This window comes from Acinonyx jubatus, chromosome E2 (assembly GCF_027475565.1).
Source record: "Acinonyx jubatus isolate Ajub_Pintada_27869175 chromosome E2, VMU_Ajub_asm_v1.0, whole genome shotgun sequence".
NCBI lineage: Eukaryota > Metazoa > Chordata > Mammalia > Carnivora > Felidae > Acinonyx > Acinonyx jubatus.
Genome location: NC_069396.1, coordinates 42507363 through 42525002, shown reverse-complemented (window position 1 = coordinate 42525002; position 17640 = coordinate 42507363). Strand labels below are relative to the sequence as shown.

Below are 17640 nucleotides of genomic sequence, written 5' to 3'. Positions count from 1 at the left end.
TCCTTTTACTTAATCCCTTCTTTCATCTGGGATCTCCTATGCAACCTTGGTCATGAATTCTGCATTGTCCCAATGGTCTATTTTTCTATCTCTGCACCAGCAACACACTGTAACTTCCTTTTAGTTTTTATTAAACCTTGACATCTATTAGAACAAGTCACCTCAACTTATTTCAGGAATGTTTGTTTAGGCCTTACTCTTGACATAAATTTTACAATCAGCTGAATGAATTCTAATAAAAACTCTGATGAGATTTTAACTGGAATTGCATTTGAATCTATAGATCAACTTGGAGATCAAGGACACATTCTCTCCTTTTATTTTATACTTCCTTTTATGTGCCAGTACTCACTAATCTTCCACACTGGGTCGTACAAATCTTAAGATTTATTCTCAGGTATTTCATGTTTTCTGATGCTTTACATTTAATTATCTTTAATATTTAATTATATGCTTTTATAGTGAGTTATCTACTTTTATATTTTCTAACTGCACGATACTGCATATAAACATGCCATCTTTTAGTTGGCCATGTTGCTAAACTGTCATTATTTCTAATAATTTGTCTATAGATTCTTTGGAGCTTTTCACTATACAGTATGTAAACTATACCGTATGTAAACAACAGTTTTGTTTCTTCTTTTCCCAATTCTTAATCTTCTATTTTCTTTTTGTTTTATTATGCTGGCTAGGAACTTCATTACAACACCAAATAAAAGCAGCAATAATGGCATCCTTATGCCATCTCAGATTACAAAGGAGATGCTTTATAACTTTTATCATTAAAAATAAAGCTTGTATGGGGCGCCTCGGTGGCTCAGTCGGGTAAGCATCCGACTTCAGCTCAGGTCATGGTTCATGGGATCGAGCCCTGTACTGGGCTCTGTGCTGACAGCTCAGAGCCTGAAGCCTGCTTCGGATTGTTTCTCCCTCTCTCTCTCTCTCAAAACTAAATAAACATTTAAAAAGTTAAAAAAAGAAACAATGCTTGTATTAAGCATATGAATGGTAAATAATGGAGGTTTCTGACTGGTGGGAGTGGGAGTGCACAGATAAGCAAGGGGAGGAAGCTAGAATGATCCACGTAGTAACGGACTAGAGTTTAGGGAGACACTAGTATGAATTCATGTTTACCTTAATATAGATAGATGGTTAGAAACAGAAATGTTTGTAAATTTGTGTGTATACATACAGATTAGTATAAAAAGACTTTTTTGCTCTGTTCGCTAAAAGGGCTCAAAAGAAACGACACGTAATAGCATGGCGAGCATTCAGATCTGAGTTTCTAATGCCATTCTTCAATAAAAGGAAACCAGGGCTCCTTGGAGAAAGGCCTGATACAATGGCAGGAAATAGACATGATGAGCCTGGGGCATCTTCTAGTACCAGAAAGCAAGGAATTGCTCCCCAAACCCCACCACACATTGATGGCATATGTCTAAGAGCACAGTCAACAGAAAGAGCTCCCAATGGCCAAAGCCAGAACAATCTGAGCAACAAAATACCCTACTGGATTATAACCCAAAGTATAAAATATATTCAATGAGTCCACATCGATGTAAATGATTGAATAAATCAATAAACAGGTGAGAAGAGACAAACCCTCCAGGCAGAAGAACTCTAAATAACTTACATAAAGACTCTACCCTCAAGGAAGCAGAAAACAGCTCCCATTCTTTAGGTGTGGGCTGCACAGAGTGACTTCCTTCCAAAGTGCATGGCACAATATAGAAAGTGGGGGTGAAAGGGGCACCTGGGTGGTTCAGTCGTTTAAGTGTCTGACTTAGGCTCAGGTCATGGGTCTCATGGCCCGTGAGCTCTAGCCCTGCGTCGGGCTCTGTGTTGACAGCTCAGAGCCTGGATCCTGCTTTGGATTCTGTGTCTCCCTCTTTCTCTGCCCCTCCCCTGCTCGCACCCTCTCTCTCCTTCAAAAATAAACATTAAAAAAGTGAGAAACTTTACAGTGGAGAAACCGGACAAACACTACCTTAGCTAAGTGATCAAGGCCAACATTAACAGTCATCAATCTTGTCAATAACATATTCTTCACATGATGTGATGAAAATGGCAATTTAACTACCTCTGTGATTTCCCTCTCAACAGCTCAAAATGATAGTATCATCATGAAAAAAAAAAAATTCAATAGTGGGGTATCCTACAAAATACCTGACCAGTACTCTTCCAGACCAGTCTTCCAGACTCCTCCTAATTTCTTTGGAGGTCACAGACAACAAGGAAAGCCTGAGAAACTGTCACAGTCAAAGGAGGCCTAAAGAGACATGACAGACATCTAATGGTAATGTGGTATCCTGGAACAGAAAAGGGACACTGGGTAAAAACAAAGGGCTCTCTAAATAAACTATGGACTTCAGTTAATAAAGATACCAGTACTGGTTCCATAATTGTTACATATGTATCATAAGATGCTAACAGAGGAAATTGGGTGTGAGAACTCTGTTCTATCTTCTCAATTTTCCTGTAAATCTGAAACTGTTCTAAAAAGTCTGTTAAAAAGAAAAAAAGTCTGCTAAATGAAGCTTTTATTTTTTGTGAAATTTCATCATTATACCATTATATGCATACTCTTCTGAGTGCATATACATTATACCGTAATCAAAGAAAATCAAACAAACTCTGTTTTAACTAGGCTCCATGCCCCATGTGGGGCTTGAACTCACAACCTTGAGATTAAAAGTCACATTGCATGCTCCACCGACTGAGCCAGCAAGGCTCCCCGAAAACCAGCATTTGCTGTAGGTTTGTAAAAGGCATCTTTTACCAGGTTGATAAAGTTTTCTTCATATTTTATTAAGAATTTTTGTCATGAGGGGCACCTGGCTGGCTCAGTTGGTGGAGTGTGCGACTCTTGATCTTGGGGTTGTAAAATTCCCACGTTGGGTATAGAGAATACTTAAAATAAAGGATTAAAAATAAAATCTTAAAAAAAAAAAAAACCCACAATTTTTGTCATGAAAGGGTATTTCCTGAATTTTGTCAAATGTTTTTTCTGCATCTATGAAGGCTATCCAGTTTCTCTTTATTTTCTTAATGAAGTGAATGATGTGTATTAAATTGTGGCTTGTATTCTTAGAATAAATACAACCTTGTCGTGGTATACTTTTTGTTTTACACAATTCTAGATTTGTATGCAAATATTTTGTATAGGATTTTTGCATCTATGTTTATGAATGAGAATGTCCTGAAATTTTCCTTTTATTCCATTATGGCCTTAACTGGTTTCGTTATCAAAGACATCAGAGTCCCATAATAAAAACTAAGAAGTACTGCATTTTTAAAAAATGTCTCTAGGACAGTTTACCTTATTAGAATGATATATTACTTGTAAATTCAGTGGAAATCACCTGTAAATTCATAAAGGTTTGTTGCATTACTAAGAATTAAAACGACTGATTAAACTCCCCTAAGACATAGTACAGTTCAGGCTTTCTATTTCTTTTTTAATGAATTTTTTGGGGTTTTTTAAAGTTTTTTAAAATGAATTTATCCAGATCATTAAAATTTTCAGTATACTGGCATGGTATTTTTATTATCATCCTTTTGTTCTTTACTATCATTTAAATCTATGCTGAGATTACATTCTCCATTTAGTTATTCATCTTTCCTGTCCTTTTCATGATGAACTCGATAAAGTATTTTTCCCTCTTATCTCAATTATATCCTTCCTGCTAATTTCTTTGGAGTTTATCCTGTCTTTCTAAGTTGGATCCTTAGCACATTAACGTTCATCTTTGTTCAAGTGTGTAAGCCTAGAACTTTTCTTCCAGCTATCATATTTGATGCATCCAACTTTCACATGTATTACTTTCGTTATCACTAAAAAGTATTTTTAATTTCCATTAGTTTTTAACCAATGAATTAAAAACAGGCATGCAATGTTGACTGAATTTAATCTACCGAATATCTCCACCATATTTAAAAGAATATTCATCTAGGGGTGCCTGGGTGGATCAGTCAGTTAAGCGTCTGCCTCTTGATTTCAGCTCCGGTCACGACCTCACAGTTCATGAGTTTGAGCCCCCATATTGGACTCTATGCTACAGCACAGAGCCTGCTTAGGATTCTCTCCTTCCCTCTCTCTCTGCTTCTCTCCAGCTCGTGCTCTCTCTCTCAAAATAAATAAATAAACTCTTTAAAATAAATAAGTAAATAAAAGAATATTCATCGTAATCTCTCCAAGAGATTTAAATAAAAACAGCCCCATTTCCTATCATCAGTACTGAAAATATACCCAGAAATATATATACTCTTACTTGAACAAATACTTTGCCCAAACGATGCAATGAATAGGTTCTGAAGGTGTGTTACGAATTGTACAGCCAGGAAAAGTTCTCTGTGTAGGTTTGGGATGACACTCATAACACTCAGTTACACCCTGCAAAATCAGGATATGAGAAGAACATTTATCCCATGATGGTGGTTTTCCAACACTATCGAGTAATATCATCATAAACATTCATTCATCTACATTCCAACTGTATTTTGTACTGTCAAGGAAATTTTAAAATATTAGTGACTCCAAAATTCTTACTTTACAGATGAGGAACTATAACAAATATGAACTGAATCAATCACAGTCACAGCTAAGTCTAAGCCAGGATTTCTCTGACTCCTGGACCAGTGAACACCACTTACAACATCCCAAAGGAAATTACTGTACCTGAATATCAAACACAAGAAGTTTACCTTAATCACATTAAACAAAAGAAAAATTACTAGATAGACAAACAACAGCTTTCTAACCAATTATCTGTCAAAGGTGTGGACCTCCATTATTTAAATATTACCCATTATATTTGTGTTACTTGTAATTTCCTAAAAACTAAGCAAATTAAAAGTAATTATTAATTTCAAGAACTACCTAGATATACAGAAAATTCCTGGCTATTACCAAACCAATACTCTTCATTTTGTTGATTTAGGCTTACATCTTTTTTTTTTCCATTTTATTTTTTAAATTTTAGTTAGTTAACATACAGTGCAATACTGGTTTCAGGAAGAATTCAGTTAAGCTTACATTTTAACTTGCACCATAAGGAATCCTTGGAAGAAGTCTATGGTACATAAGACAATTTTTCAAAACCATCAGATGACTATTCCTCAATTGAGCAATTCTCAACCTCAGTCTTAATACATACTAATATCTTAAGATCATGTCAATAAGCAATGTCTTTACAATAATGGTTAAAGAACCAAAACTTGAGGGGAGCCTGGGTGGCTCAGTCTAACTTCAGCTCAGGTCATGACCTCATAGTTCCTGACTTGGAGCCCCACATCAGGCTTTCTGCTGTCAACACAGAGCCCACTCAGATCCTCTCTCTCTGTCCCTTCCCCACTGGCTCATGCATGCACTTTCTCTCTCTCAACAAGAAACCTAAAGAAGAACCCCAACTGGCAAATAGTGTTTTAACATAAATGGCACCAGATCCAGGGTTTTCTCCATAATACCATTTCTGGTGTCCTTTGAATAAGCTTTCTTGGGGGCAGCCATTCCTTAAATCACAGTAGAAAACAAGAGAACTACTGCTTTGACCTATGAATAGATCCTGAAGGAATCCACTGATTTAACTAAAATTTAACACACGCTGACATTTACAACAGTCTTTGTAGAATGATACTAAATAAGCTTCCAAGAGTAGTATTTATCAGCTGAAACAAATGAAGCAGAGCCACAATTTTCAACATGGGTAAACTGCCAAATAATGGATAAAAATAGCAAATTTTAAGTCAAGTGTAATTCCTTTTGGTTTCAAAACCTGCAAAATGATTCTTCAAATGTATCTATGTTTAATTTCCTTGAAAGAACTAGAAAACAAAAACAAACAAAAAACAACAACAAACCACAATGCTGCATTTTATAAACTGGGTTTGAGTGCACAGGTATTTATTTACTCTATTATTCTCTAGTTTTATCTAAACATTTGAAATATTTCACAAAGACACCAAAATTTTTCAAAGTACTCTTCAGATCTACGAACCTAGACTTTAGATAAAAAATAACTTTGCAGAAGGCAGTTTCATCATATATCAACTACAGCATGACATGTAGCCTCAGCTACAAAGAATTTTAAAAGGCAATTTTATTATGTTTACCAGTCTAATAATTTTAATATACAAGCTACAGAAACAAAGTAGCACAGAGTTTAAAAAAAAAAATCTCTGCTTATAATACTCTTTATTACTTGATACAGTATCTAGTTTTATCAGAGTACAAAAATCCCTACATCTTGAGTACTAACCAGCCCATATCATGTAAACCCAAAGTTTACTTCTTCCCTCCATAAGATCACAAATATTTGGGAGGTAAAACAAATTTATTTTACCTTTTTGATGGTAGTTACTTGCCCAAGATAACCAGCAGTTCCGCTCTCAATAAGAGGAACATCAGCTGCCAGGCACATCCTATTAACATGGTTGCGAGCAGCTAGAAGAAAAACACTAGTTAGCAGGAGTTGATGGGGGGAAAAATCAGTTACCTTTAATTAGGATGACATTTACCCAAACTAATTTTTTTTATTTTTATATGCAATTTTCTTATAGCTATGACCAGGGTAATACAACTGTTACATAAGAGACATTCGCTAGCAAAATTCCAAATACAAGGAATTTATATGACAAATTTACTCCAAGATAAAGCACCCTTACTATACTTTTTAAATTCCAAAGTGTCACCTTTCTATTCTATAGCTGTAATCTTGGCTAAAATATTGTCTCAGTGAATTCTGAGTCCTTAACTTACTATTATTCTAATAAAATTATCAGGTAACACATGGCAATGAATGGAGAATGTGGAATATCAACTTGGAACTATAAAGGCAGTTTAAGGCAAGGGGAGTAAAGAGGAGTCTAGTAAGTCATCCTGACCCTTTCAATGCTTTGTGTTTTTTCTTTGGTATTTCTGGCTCAAAATTGTTACAAACCACTCCACTGGTGTTGTTTTACATGTGGAACAATGACTGGCTATACAATACTTGATTATAAGAAACATCACCCCCTACTGTGAAAAGCTTCAATGGTTCAAAATGTGTACATCGAAATAGAATCTAGGCTGATATTTTATGGCACCAGCCATATCTAAAATAATTCAAGATCCATGGCATCTATGCTAACTTTGACAACCTGTTGCCACATTCTCAAAACCATGGTTTTAGGGCCCTGATTGCACTTTAGAATCACGTAGGAAATTGAAAAATTATGATATTCAGAGTCTGATTTAATTGGTCTTGGTGGGATGTAGGCATTGATATTTCATCTCCATATAAATGAAGGAAGTCACACTGTGCTTCAGTGATGGAATACTCTGAAACAAGCACACACCCACATACCAAATGTACTCACCCTCTTTAGCGTTTTAACAACTTCTATCTTCACACCTTTTGGTAGAATAGCAGAGTATATGATAGCTAAATTCCTGCCTGTTCTAGTTAAAATTACAACCAACTGGTAAACTTTAAACCTAACCTTACTTCTCTCTGGATTCGAACTACTGAGGAAATATTTAAAATACTAAAAAGTGTAAACAGCCTTGTTATAGGGGAAGGAAAATACTTAGAAATTAAATGTATTAAAAATAATCTCACCTCTGTTATCCAAAGCATTCATAACCAATATAAACTGTCGAAAAAATTCCACATTATAGTCAGGGCTACAAAACAAAATAAAACAAATGTCACCAAAACAACTGGCCTTACACATGATCTTCACGGCATAATACAGGGTCCTAAAAAGCGTATTAAAGTAATGGTGCAAAAATAACTGATATTAGGGAGGGGTCTCTATTATACATTTGATTTTTTCCAAATACCATAAGCAGATTTTAACGAAATTACTTCCCACTAATCCCTGTGAGTGACTAGACACCCTTTCTGGCCAGCTACCCAGGGCTCAAGAGCAGGATCTCAAACTGGCAGAAAGATGGCATGGCTTCACAGGTCCCATGGCCCTCTCTGGGCAGCCTGGGAACATACAAAGAACACATTCCCAGGATATGCCTGGCCTCTGGCTTCACCTCACATGGTCAGGATCAGGCAGGGTTCAGGCCTCTAGGGTTCCCACTTTTAGCAGCACTGGGAAAGCAATACGGGTAAGAGGGTTATAGGGCTAGGCAAAGGCTTGCAGAGCAAACAACCAGAGAATAAAAAAGGTGGAGATACATATTTCCGGAGAAAGTGTAAGACTTTCTCTAATTCCAGACCTCAAATGAGAAGTTATTACTTTTAATACCATTTACTTGTAAGCCAGACAACAGCTATACATAAAGGATAATTTAGATCCAGGATTCCTTTGCCCCTACACTTCCATAGTGATATATTCATGGAGAGCAGAGAATATTTATGTACTGTGAAAACTATGACCCCTTCACAATTCCTAGTGTTATATTATAGAAGTCATAGTCAAAATAAATATTTTGGGAAGCAACCTTTGAAACTGAAGAAGACCACAGATGAAATCAATCAGAATGAGAGTAATATACTTAGAAAAGTCTGGATCATTATATAAGGATTTTTCATAATTTACTATATCTTTATTTAAAACAAAAATAAAGGCCCTTTATAAGTTTCTCATTAAAAAGTAACTCATTTAAAAAACTCTCATTAAAAAGTAACTCATTTAAAGTATTAAAATATCTTACCTCTTATCTAACTCCCTGAAATCATATAAACTTAAAAAACACAACTTATTATGTGAGTACAAGCTACCACATTTTAATTTTTCTAGAAAAATTTTTTTACAAATTATTTAAATTTAAATTATTATTTAAATTCAGTGTTATACTAGCTATTTAGTGACTCAACACTTACATACAATACCAGGCGCTCATCATAAGTGCCCTCCTTAATACCCTTCATCTATTTAACCCACCCCCACTCCACCCCCTGCACCTTCCCTCTGATAACCATCAGTTTGTTCTTTATAGTTAAGATAAAAAAAAAAAATTCTTAAAAAGCAGAATGACCTCAAGCTCATGTAGCTAATAAAAATACCATATACTTTGAAAGTTTAACTCACAACAAACTCAATTCTGCAACATAATAATTAGAACATACTTCATGATGCTGTCATGGTAGGCTATGATATTAGCTTTCGGGTAAAACTGAAGTACACTTTCTTTAGCAACCTGGAAAAACAAACAACACTCAATTACTAAATTGATTGCTACAACATTTCTCTCTGCATTTCAAATTTATTTATGGCAAACAATACTGTTATTTCACCTACTTACATAATATATTAAATATAAGCATATAAATTTAATATATTATAAACTAAAGGAATATAAAAATGTGACAAAATTTCATTAACATTAAGCTATACACATTTTAATAAAAATAACAGGAGAGCCGGCCCTTTCCCATATATACATCTACATGAATGGTAAACTTCAGCAAAAATATAAAATGCAGTAACTAGGTGTTAACCCATTCATTCATTCAACAAGTATTTAGTATCTTCTATTTACCAGGATCTGTATGAAGCATTTGGTAAGCCAAAGGGACACTAATCAATGTAGATAAACAAAATTACAAACAATGATAAATGATACACAGAAAAAGTAGAAGTTGTGGGGTGCCTGGCTGGCTCCGTTGCAAGGAAGAACATGCAACTCTTGATCTTGGGTTGTGAGTGCAAGCCCCACGTTAGATGTAGCAATTACTTAAATATATTCAAAGAATCTTTAAAAAAAAAAAAAAAAAAAGTAGAAGTTGTGAGAGAAAGATCTTAGTCTAAGAGGTTTATTCAGAGCATATCACTAGAGAAGGAAGCCAAAATTTGAAAACTGAAAAGGAGATAAGAGTGGGAGTTTGCCAAAAGCGTTGGGAGAAAAAGCAAAGTAAAAAGATGTTTTAAGACCTTGAGTCAAGATGGAACATTCAAGGAACTAAAGAAAGGTCAAGGTGGCTAGAACCTCAGGGAGGTTGTCTTTTTCTAAAAGGGACAAGAGCATGGGCTGTAGGTTCCCTAGCCCTCAAATACAGGAGAAGCCAATCAGCAGGAACACAGAAAGCTCATCCTAAGCAAACAATCAGAAATTTAAATATGAAGGGGACACCCTTTACACGATTGAGGACAGCATAGCCTTAGAGGATCAAAATAGGTGCCGTCCCCTATATTCATTCTCCCTCCCACTGAGGAGTCCCAGTTAATCTGATACCATAAAGAGAAGATCCATCAAAGTGCAAAAATATAAATGAACAGAAATGGTATAAGAAAAGTAAAGTTACCTGGGCCTTTGATCTTCCAACATGTTTCTTTTGAAACAAAAACTGCCTGTTGAGGTTGCTGACGTCGATAGTATCCAGATCAATCTACAAGTGCATAAATTCCAGATAAATCACAAATTTTCTGGTGTGTGTGAGCAATATCACTATCCTCAGCACCCATAACCCAAAACTTGCTATTTGCTACATTAGCAGAGGAAATGCTTTCCCCAGTAATACCAAAATTGTTAAACTGATAAAAATACTTTAACACATATGAAAAAAAAAAATCAAGATTTAATTTCAGAGATAACTTTCTCAAAAATATTTTAGAAAGAATGCATTTTTTTGTTTAACCATCTTGGCAAATGTTTGGAAATTCCTTAGATGGCATAAAATCATAATGGGTTTATTAAAATAAATATAATTCATTTCTTTAATTACTCTTTCAAATCAAATAAATCAGATTTAACTGTGACCCGTTTTTCTTAAATGACACTTAGCAGATTTACTGCGTTTTTGTTACTTTAGTTCAAAAGTCTTCCCCCACATACAACTCCATTTACAATTCTCACCTAAGGGCTATGAAAGGAAACACCACACAAGGTTGAAAAAAGTGTCACATTTTAACTTTTATCTAATTGCTGCTTAAAAATAAACACAAGAGGGGCGCCTGGGTGGCTCAGTCGCTTGGGTGTTTGACTTTGGCTCAGGTCATGATCTCACAGTTCCTGAGTTCAGTCCCACATCAAACCCCACATCAAACCCCACATCAAGCTGGCTGTTGTCAGCAGGGAGCAGGCTCTGGATCCTCTGACCCCTTCTCCCTTGGTCCCTCCCACTCTTGTTCTCTGTCTCTCAAAAACAATAAATAAATAAACAAACAAACAAATAAATAAAGGAAGAAAATAAGAATGACTAAAGACTTTCTATAAATTTATATTAAGAGTCATCAAACATTCTAATTGTGAAACATCTTAACAGCTTTGGTTATAATTTCTGAAAATCATATATAACCGTCTAAACATTTTCTATTTGTACTTTCTAAATTTATTATAAAAATTAAATCAAATAGGGGCACCTGGGTGGCTCAGTTAAGCGCCCACTGCCCACTTCGCCTCACTCAGGTCATGATCTCATGGTTTGTAAGTTCAAGCCCCAAGTCCAGCTCTGCGCTGACCACTCAAGAACCTGGAGCCCGCTTTGGATTCTGTCTCTCCCTCTCTCTCTGCTCCTCTCCCGCTCACACTCTTTCAAAAATAATAAACATTAAATTTTTTTATTAAATTAAATAGAAAAGGATCAGCATTTATTGTTCAGGTGCCCAATTCACTGTCTTGTCTATTACAAGACAGTTCCTTTAAGTTTTTTAAATGTTTATTTATTTTTGGGAGAAAGAGAGAGCGCGAGTGCGGGGGGAGGGGCAGACAGAAGGAGAGAGAATAGGAAGCAGGCTCCAGGCTCCCAGGGCTCAGCACAGAGAGACCCACCCGGGGCTCAAACCCACGGAGTTGGGAAATCATGACCTGAGCCCAAGTCACATGCCCAACAGAGTGAGCCACCCAGGCGCCCCACAAAACGGTTCTTTTAAACATGCAGCAACAGGTACCAGCTGCAGCACAATCATATTTGGATTTGTGGTACAGAACTGGATGGGAAGAATAACTTTATAACAGCCAAAGGAAAGATGTGTAAATTCTTCCCCCGCCCCTCATTTCATGGTTCAGTCTGCCATATTTACTTTTTTTTCCATTCCGTGTTTCCACTACACTTTAAGACACTTTAAACTGACATCCAAGCTCCACGTAACATCGCCAATCTCTAAAAAGTTTACATTAATAAAATTAATTTAAAATTACAGCCAAAAATAAAAATAAAATTACAGCCACTGTACATCAATGCAAAAGTTAAAATCCTAGTATCTTCAGTGATACAAGCTAACGTATCTATGAAGATAACAATGACAGTCACACAGACTGCACCCAGAACGGAGGGGTGAGAGCCCCAAAGGAGTCCTGCCACTTGCTTCCTGATTCAAGGTAATTTACTAAAACCCTTCTAGATCTCACTTTTCGTCTCATCTGTTTAAAATAAAAAAGTGGGGGGGGGGGGATGAAAACTGCGTCTGCAACCTTACGGCGGTAGCGCAGATTAGATGCGTTAATGCAAATTACCCGCTCAGAACATCGCCGGTCTCGGGACAAGCGCTCAGTATGTATTGGCTCCTATTACTGCCACCCTCTGCTCTGGACCAGTATTTGAGTTAAGGGAGACCTCCCAACTGAACAGTCACAACCTCCACGAGAGACTGAAACAATCACCTCCTGCCTCCCCTTAAGGCTGAGGAACTGCCCTGAAGCGAAAAGACACGAGACCTCCTCCACAGCCTAGAGCCGCCACAAATTCGCGCTGCCAAGGAGGCAGGGGCGGCCGCACCGCGAGACGCCAGGAAGACCCCGGCCCGCGGCCTCTGTGGCGTCCCGAGCCGGCCAGGCGTGCAGCGAGGCCCGCTCTGGCCCCGCCGAGCAGCGCCCTCTCTGCAGTCAGCCACGACCCCGGGGTTTCCAGGCCTGCTGCCGCCCCGCCCCCTCCAACTCTGGTCCCGACCTCCGGAGCCCGAGCCCCCCGGCCCCGGCAACACGGCCCGCCATTCAGCCCGCGCGCACTCCTGGCCCTCACCAGGTCGATGTGGGAGAAGCCAGTGAGCACGAGGTTCTTGAGAAGCTCGCAGCCGATGCCGCCCGCTCCCACCACCAGCACCCGGCCCCCGGCCACGGCCTCGGCCAGCTCCCGGGGCAGTCCCCGCGACAGTGCCATGGCGGGACGACCACGAGCCGCGGCGGAGGCGGAGGCGCGAGAAATGAGCCGCGGCCGGAAGCAGGTGGGGGAAGGGCGACCCAGCTTCCGTTCATGCGCAGTGCGGCCGTCATTTGGCGCCGAGCGGGCGACGCCCGGGACCTGTGGAGCGCACCGTGTAGGTCAAGGCTCGGCTTTGCGCCAGGAGGTCTCTCTCTCTCTCTCTCTCTCTCGCACCTGCAGTGATGCTCCAGCCGGGTCGTGTTTTCACAGACGCGCTCGGAACCGCTACCCGGCTTAAGAAACCTACGGGCCACCTTTTGGCCTGGGGTTTGAATTCCCAGCCAAGGCTTACTTCCAGGTTAAAAAATAGATGCCCCTGTATGTAAGGAGCTCTTACAAATTAACAAGAAAGCAAGTGTCCTTTAAACAGCAAATACAGGTCAAGAATGTGAACAGGCACTCACAAAGAAGATGAACAGTATGATCAATAAACGTATTAAAATTTAATCGAAGAAATGCAAAGCGGTGTTTAGATCATTTTCACCTATTAATCCGGAAAAAGAAAAAGTGTAACTCTCTATTGTCAAGGAATAGGAAAACAAGCACTCCCGTTACTATAGTTATGGATTGTAAAGCAAAGCTTTTCTAGAGGGTGTTAAAATAAACTGAGGTGTATTAAAAATTTTGTTGGGGCACCCACTTGGCTCACTTGGTTAAGGCTACGACTCCTGGCTTAGGTCATGATCTCCTGGTGGTGGGATACAGCCCCGTAGGCAAGTCTGCGCTGAGCCTGGAGCCTCCTTGGGACACCGTCTCTCCGTCTCCGTCTCTCTCTCTCAAACTCTCTCAAAATAAATAAATAATCATTTTTTTCTTTTTTCTTAAAGTTTATTATTTTTTTAATGTTTATTCAATTTTGAGACAGAGAGAGAGAGAGAGAAAGACAAGAGCACTAGTGGAGGGAGGTGAGGGCACGGAGAGAGGGAGACATAGAATCCCAAGCAGGCACAGAGCCCAACAAAGGGCTGGAATCCACAGACCTTGAGATTGTGACCTGAGCCAAAGTCAAATGCTTAAATGAGCCACCCAGGCCCTCCCTGCCCCCTAAAGTTTATTTATTTTGAGAGAGAGTGTGTGGGGGGCAGGGGGAGGGCAGAGAGAGTGAATCCCAAGCTGACTGTGTGGAGCCTGTTGGGGGGCCCAGCTCGAGCTCACGAACCATGAGATCATGACCTGAGCTGAAATCAAGAGTCCCGATGTTTAACCGAATGAGCCACCCAGACGCCCCAGTAAATAAACATTAAAAAAATTTTTTGTTGACTTGAGCAAAATTTGATTTGAATTGGGCAGCATTCTACCTGGCAGATAGAAAGGAACTCTGAGGAACTGTACAAAATGAAAGATTTTGACGGCTATAAGGGAGAAGGAGCAAGGAAGTTCTACAAAAGTGGGTTGGTTATTGGAAGGTTACCTTTCCTTTAGGTGATCTATCAGACATATTACCTAACTAATGCTGATCAGGCAATTCCTGATTGACTGGTTTAAGATTTCATTTCTAGGAGAGCCAGAACTATAATTAACTCTCTGCTTGGTGACATGAGGTTTACGTAAGCAACTCCATTTTGGGCTTATTGCCCTTTTTTTTTTTTTTTTTTTTTAAGCAAGGGTAATTTGGAAATATGATTAAAAAATCCTCACAATGTTAAATAAAAAAGATACAAAGTCATGTACGAATAAATTTTGTAAACACAAAAATATATTTAAAAAACAGGAAGAAAACCACAGTTAATATTTTTATGTATCTGTGTTTCATGGAATTGTGTGTTATTTTAATTTCTTCTTTAAACCTTTCTGTATTTCCCAAATGCTCATGTTCCTTAAAGAAAATGTTAATTCTAAAATCAGAAAAAAATTATTATCCCAACCACTAAAAAGAAAGGATAATTATGTAATGTGATAGAGGTGCTGGTAAAAAAGACACAACAGGCCCAAAATGTAGTCACTTGTGCTAAGGAGCAAGCTAGCAAACCAAGAGTTAATACCTACCCTAATTGCAGTTTCAGCCTTCCCCAGGAGTGGAATTTTAAACCAATCAGTCTGCAATTTCCTGGTGAACACTAGTGATACAATCTGACCCTGGTAAGGGAAGGTAACTTTGCCTGAAATACTCTATTTTGTAAGTTCCTGTCCCGCAGTCCTTCTGCCTATAAAAACCTTCCATCTTGAACAATTCAGAACTCCTTTCCACTTGCTAGATAGATGGGATGCTGTCAGACTCATGAATCTTTGAATAAAGCCAGTTAGATCTTCAAATTCACTCGACTGAATTTTGTTTTTCAACATGCTAAATATTGCTACAAGAGCAATCATATTACAATATATAAATGTATGAAGTTAACACATTGCACACTTTATAAAAATAAATGTTGTAAATGTTTATTTTTGAGAGAGCATGAGTGGGGAGGGGTAAAGGAGGGGGGATGGAGGATCTGAAGCGGGCTCTGTGCTGACAGCAGACAGCCTCATGTGGGGCTCAAACCTATGAACTGGGAGATCATGACCCAAGCCGAAGTCGGAGGCCTAACCAATAGAATAACCCAGGCACCCCACGCATCGCACGCTTTAAATTTACGCAATGTTATATGTCAAATATATTCAGTAAAAAATAATCATTAGAAGAGAAAGGATAAAGATAGAAAACATAGGAAAATGCTTTTGACTTCTGTGGTCTTTCTCATAAACTGTTGGTTCACCAACCACACACCAAGCTGGTCTATGAGGAATACTCAGGCTGCTGCCCTGATGCAAGAGTGCAGGAAGTGCCAGAGTGCTCAACCAGAGTGGGGGGCACAATGGACTGCTGATGTTCCTTCCCAACACAGGGCTGGCTTATAGAAAGACCCCATCCTCGCAGTTAAACCTACAGGAGGCCCTCCCCAGGATGCTGATCTTACATCTCCCTCTAGACATTCAGTGAATGGGTCACCTTCCTTGGCTTCTCTCCTGCCTCCCTGGTCTTCCCTTGGCCGGCCTGAGCTGAGTACCTTAATTCTGAGGGTCTTTGCTTTTCTTTGTGGATTTGTGTGAGTGTAAGTATAAAGTGTAAAATGCTTGCTCACCTTAAAAAATTCAAATTAGGACACAAGTGCAGGAAATGAAAGTCCCACCCATACCCACTCCTACTCCCCGGGACCTTTGATGGCCTTTGTCCTTCTTTCTATTTATTTTCTTAATGTTTATTTATTTTTGATAGAGAGACCATGTGCCAATGGGGGAGAGGCTGAGAGAGAGGGAGACAAAGAATCCGAAGCAGTCTCCAGGCTCTGAGCTGTCAGCACAGAGCCCGATGCGGGGCTCAAACTCACGAACTGCGAGATCATGACCTGAGCTGAAGTTGGATGCTTAACCAACTGAGCTACCCAGGTGCCCCCTTCCTTTTTTTTTTTTAAAGTCATCTCTCGATCTTGAACTCATGACCCCGAGATCAAGACTCGCATGCTCCCCCAACTGAGCCAGACACACACTCCAGGCCTTTGTCTTAATTGATCTATGTCTCCTTCACTTATTTGTTCTTATTTATTTAACTCATCTCTTCACCCAATGTGGGTCTCAAATTCATGACCTCAAGAGTCATGTGCTCTCTCTGACACAGCCAGGTGCCCCTGCAGCTTTACATTTAAATGGGTTCACAATGGGGTGCCTGGGTGAGGCACCTGGGTGCTTAAGCTTCTGACTTCACTTCAGGTCATGATCTCATGAGTTTGAGCCCTGTGTCAGGCTCTGTGCTGACGGCTCAGAGCCTGGAGCCTGCTTCGGATTCTGTGTCTCCCTCTCTCTGCCCCTCCCCCGCTTGTGCTCGGTCTCTCTCCCTCAAAATTAAACGTTAAAGAAATAAATAAATGGGTTCACACTGGACTTATTTTCTCGTATCTTGTTTCTCTAACAGTATATAACAACCCTACCCTTTTCCGCTCTGCTTTGCCTGATAACTTCCCGTAACTACTTCCATGCACCCCACGTCTTTCGTCTTCAGCTGAAGATTATATTTGAGGTAATGGCTTGGGCCATTTCGGGGAGTTTATTCGGTGTTGCTGAGTATCTTCCATCTATATAGGAGGTACTTCTGTTTTTCTCCTGTCAATCTGATTTTTCTTACCGGGGGCCTCAGCCAACTACCTAGAAGGGCAAAGAGAAAATTATTTTTCCTCCCCTATGTACCTCACTGACCAGCAAGTTGTTTGTATACAGTCAGCCACTTTCCCTCAGGGGCCCCGGGAGGCAGGATCAGGTGGTGTCCTCAGCGGTCACACACTGCCCAGGAGGACCTTACCTCAAGAGAATCTGGACCTAATATATTGTTTACCAGAGTAGCAAATCAAATTGTTTATACCAGTTTCCTCATCTACGTAGGCAAATAGCAAGTCTGCACATAGCTGGGGGGGAGTGTTTTTAAAAAAAAAATTTTTTTTCAACGTTTATTTATTTTTGGGACAGAGAGAGACAGAGCATGAACGGGGGAGGGGCAGAGAGAGAGGGAGACACAGAATCAGAAACAGGCTCCAGGTTCTGAGCCATCAGCCCAGAGCCCGACGCGGGGCTCGAACTCCCGGACCGCGAGATCGTG

General features: G+C 39.4%; 1 protein-coding gene across 3 annotated transcripts in view; it reads right to left on the bottom strand.

Annotated features, from left to right (window-relative positions):
- The window catches only part of UBA2 (ubiquitin like modifier activating enzyme 2), a 39995-nt gene extending 26892 nt beyond the window's left edge, over window positions 1-13103 (bottom strand). For 2 of the 3 annotated variants that reach the window (XM_027044946.2, XM_027044945.2), the window contains exons 1-6: window positions 12897-13102; window positions 10242-10325; window positions 9066-9136; window positions 7599-7663; window positions 6342-6442; window positions 4272-4393 (exon numbers count right to left, since the gene is read on the bottom strand). In XM_027044946.2, the coding sequence (XP_026900747.1) occupies window positions 4272-4393; window positions 6342-6442; window positions 7599-7663; window positions 9066-9136; window positions 10242-10325; window positions 12897-13034 (581 nt within the window). In that variant the 5' untranslated portion in view covers window positions 13035-13102. Of the gene's footprint in view, window positions 1-4271; window positions 4394-6341; window positions 6443-7598; window positions 7664-9065; window positions 9137-10241; window positions 10326-12896 lie in introns of all 3 variants that reach the window. The other variant, XM_027044947.2, reaches the window with a different exon arrangement.
- Window positions 13104-17640: the final 4537 nt, after the last annotated feature.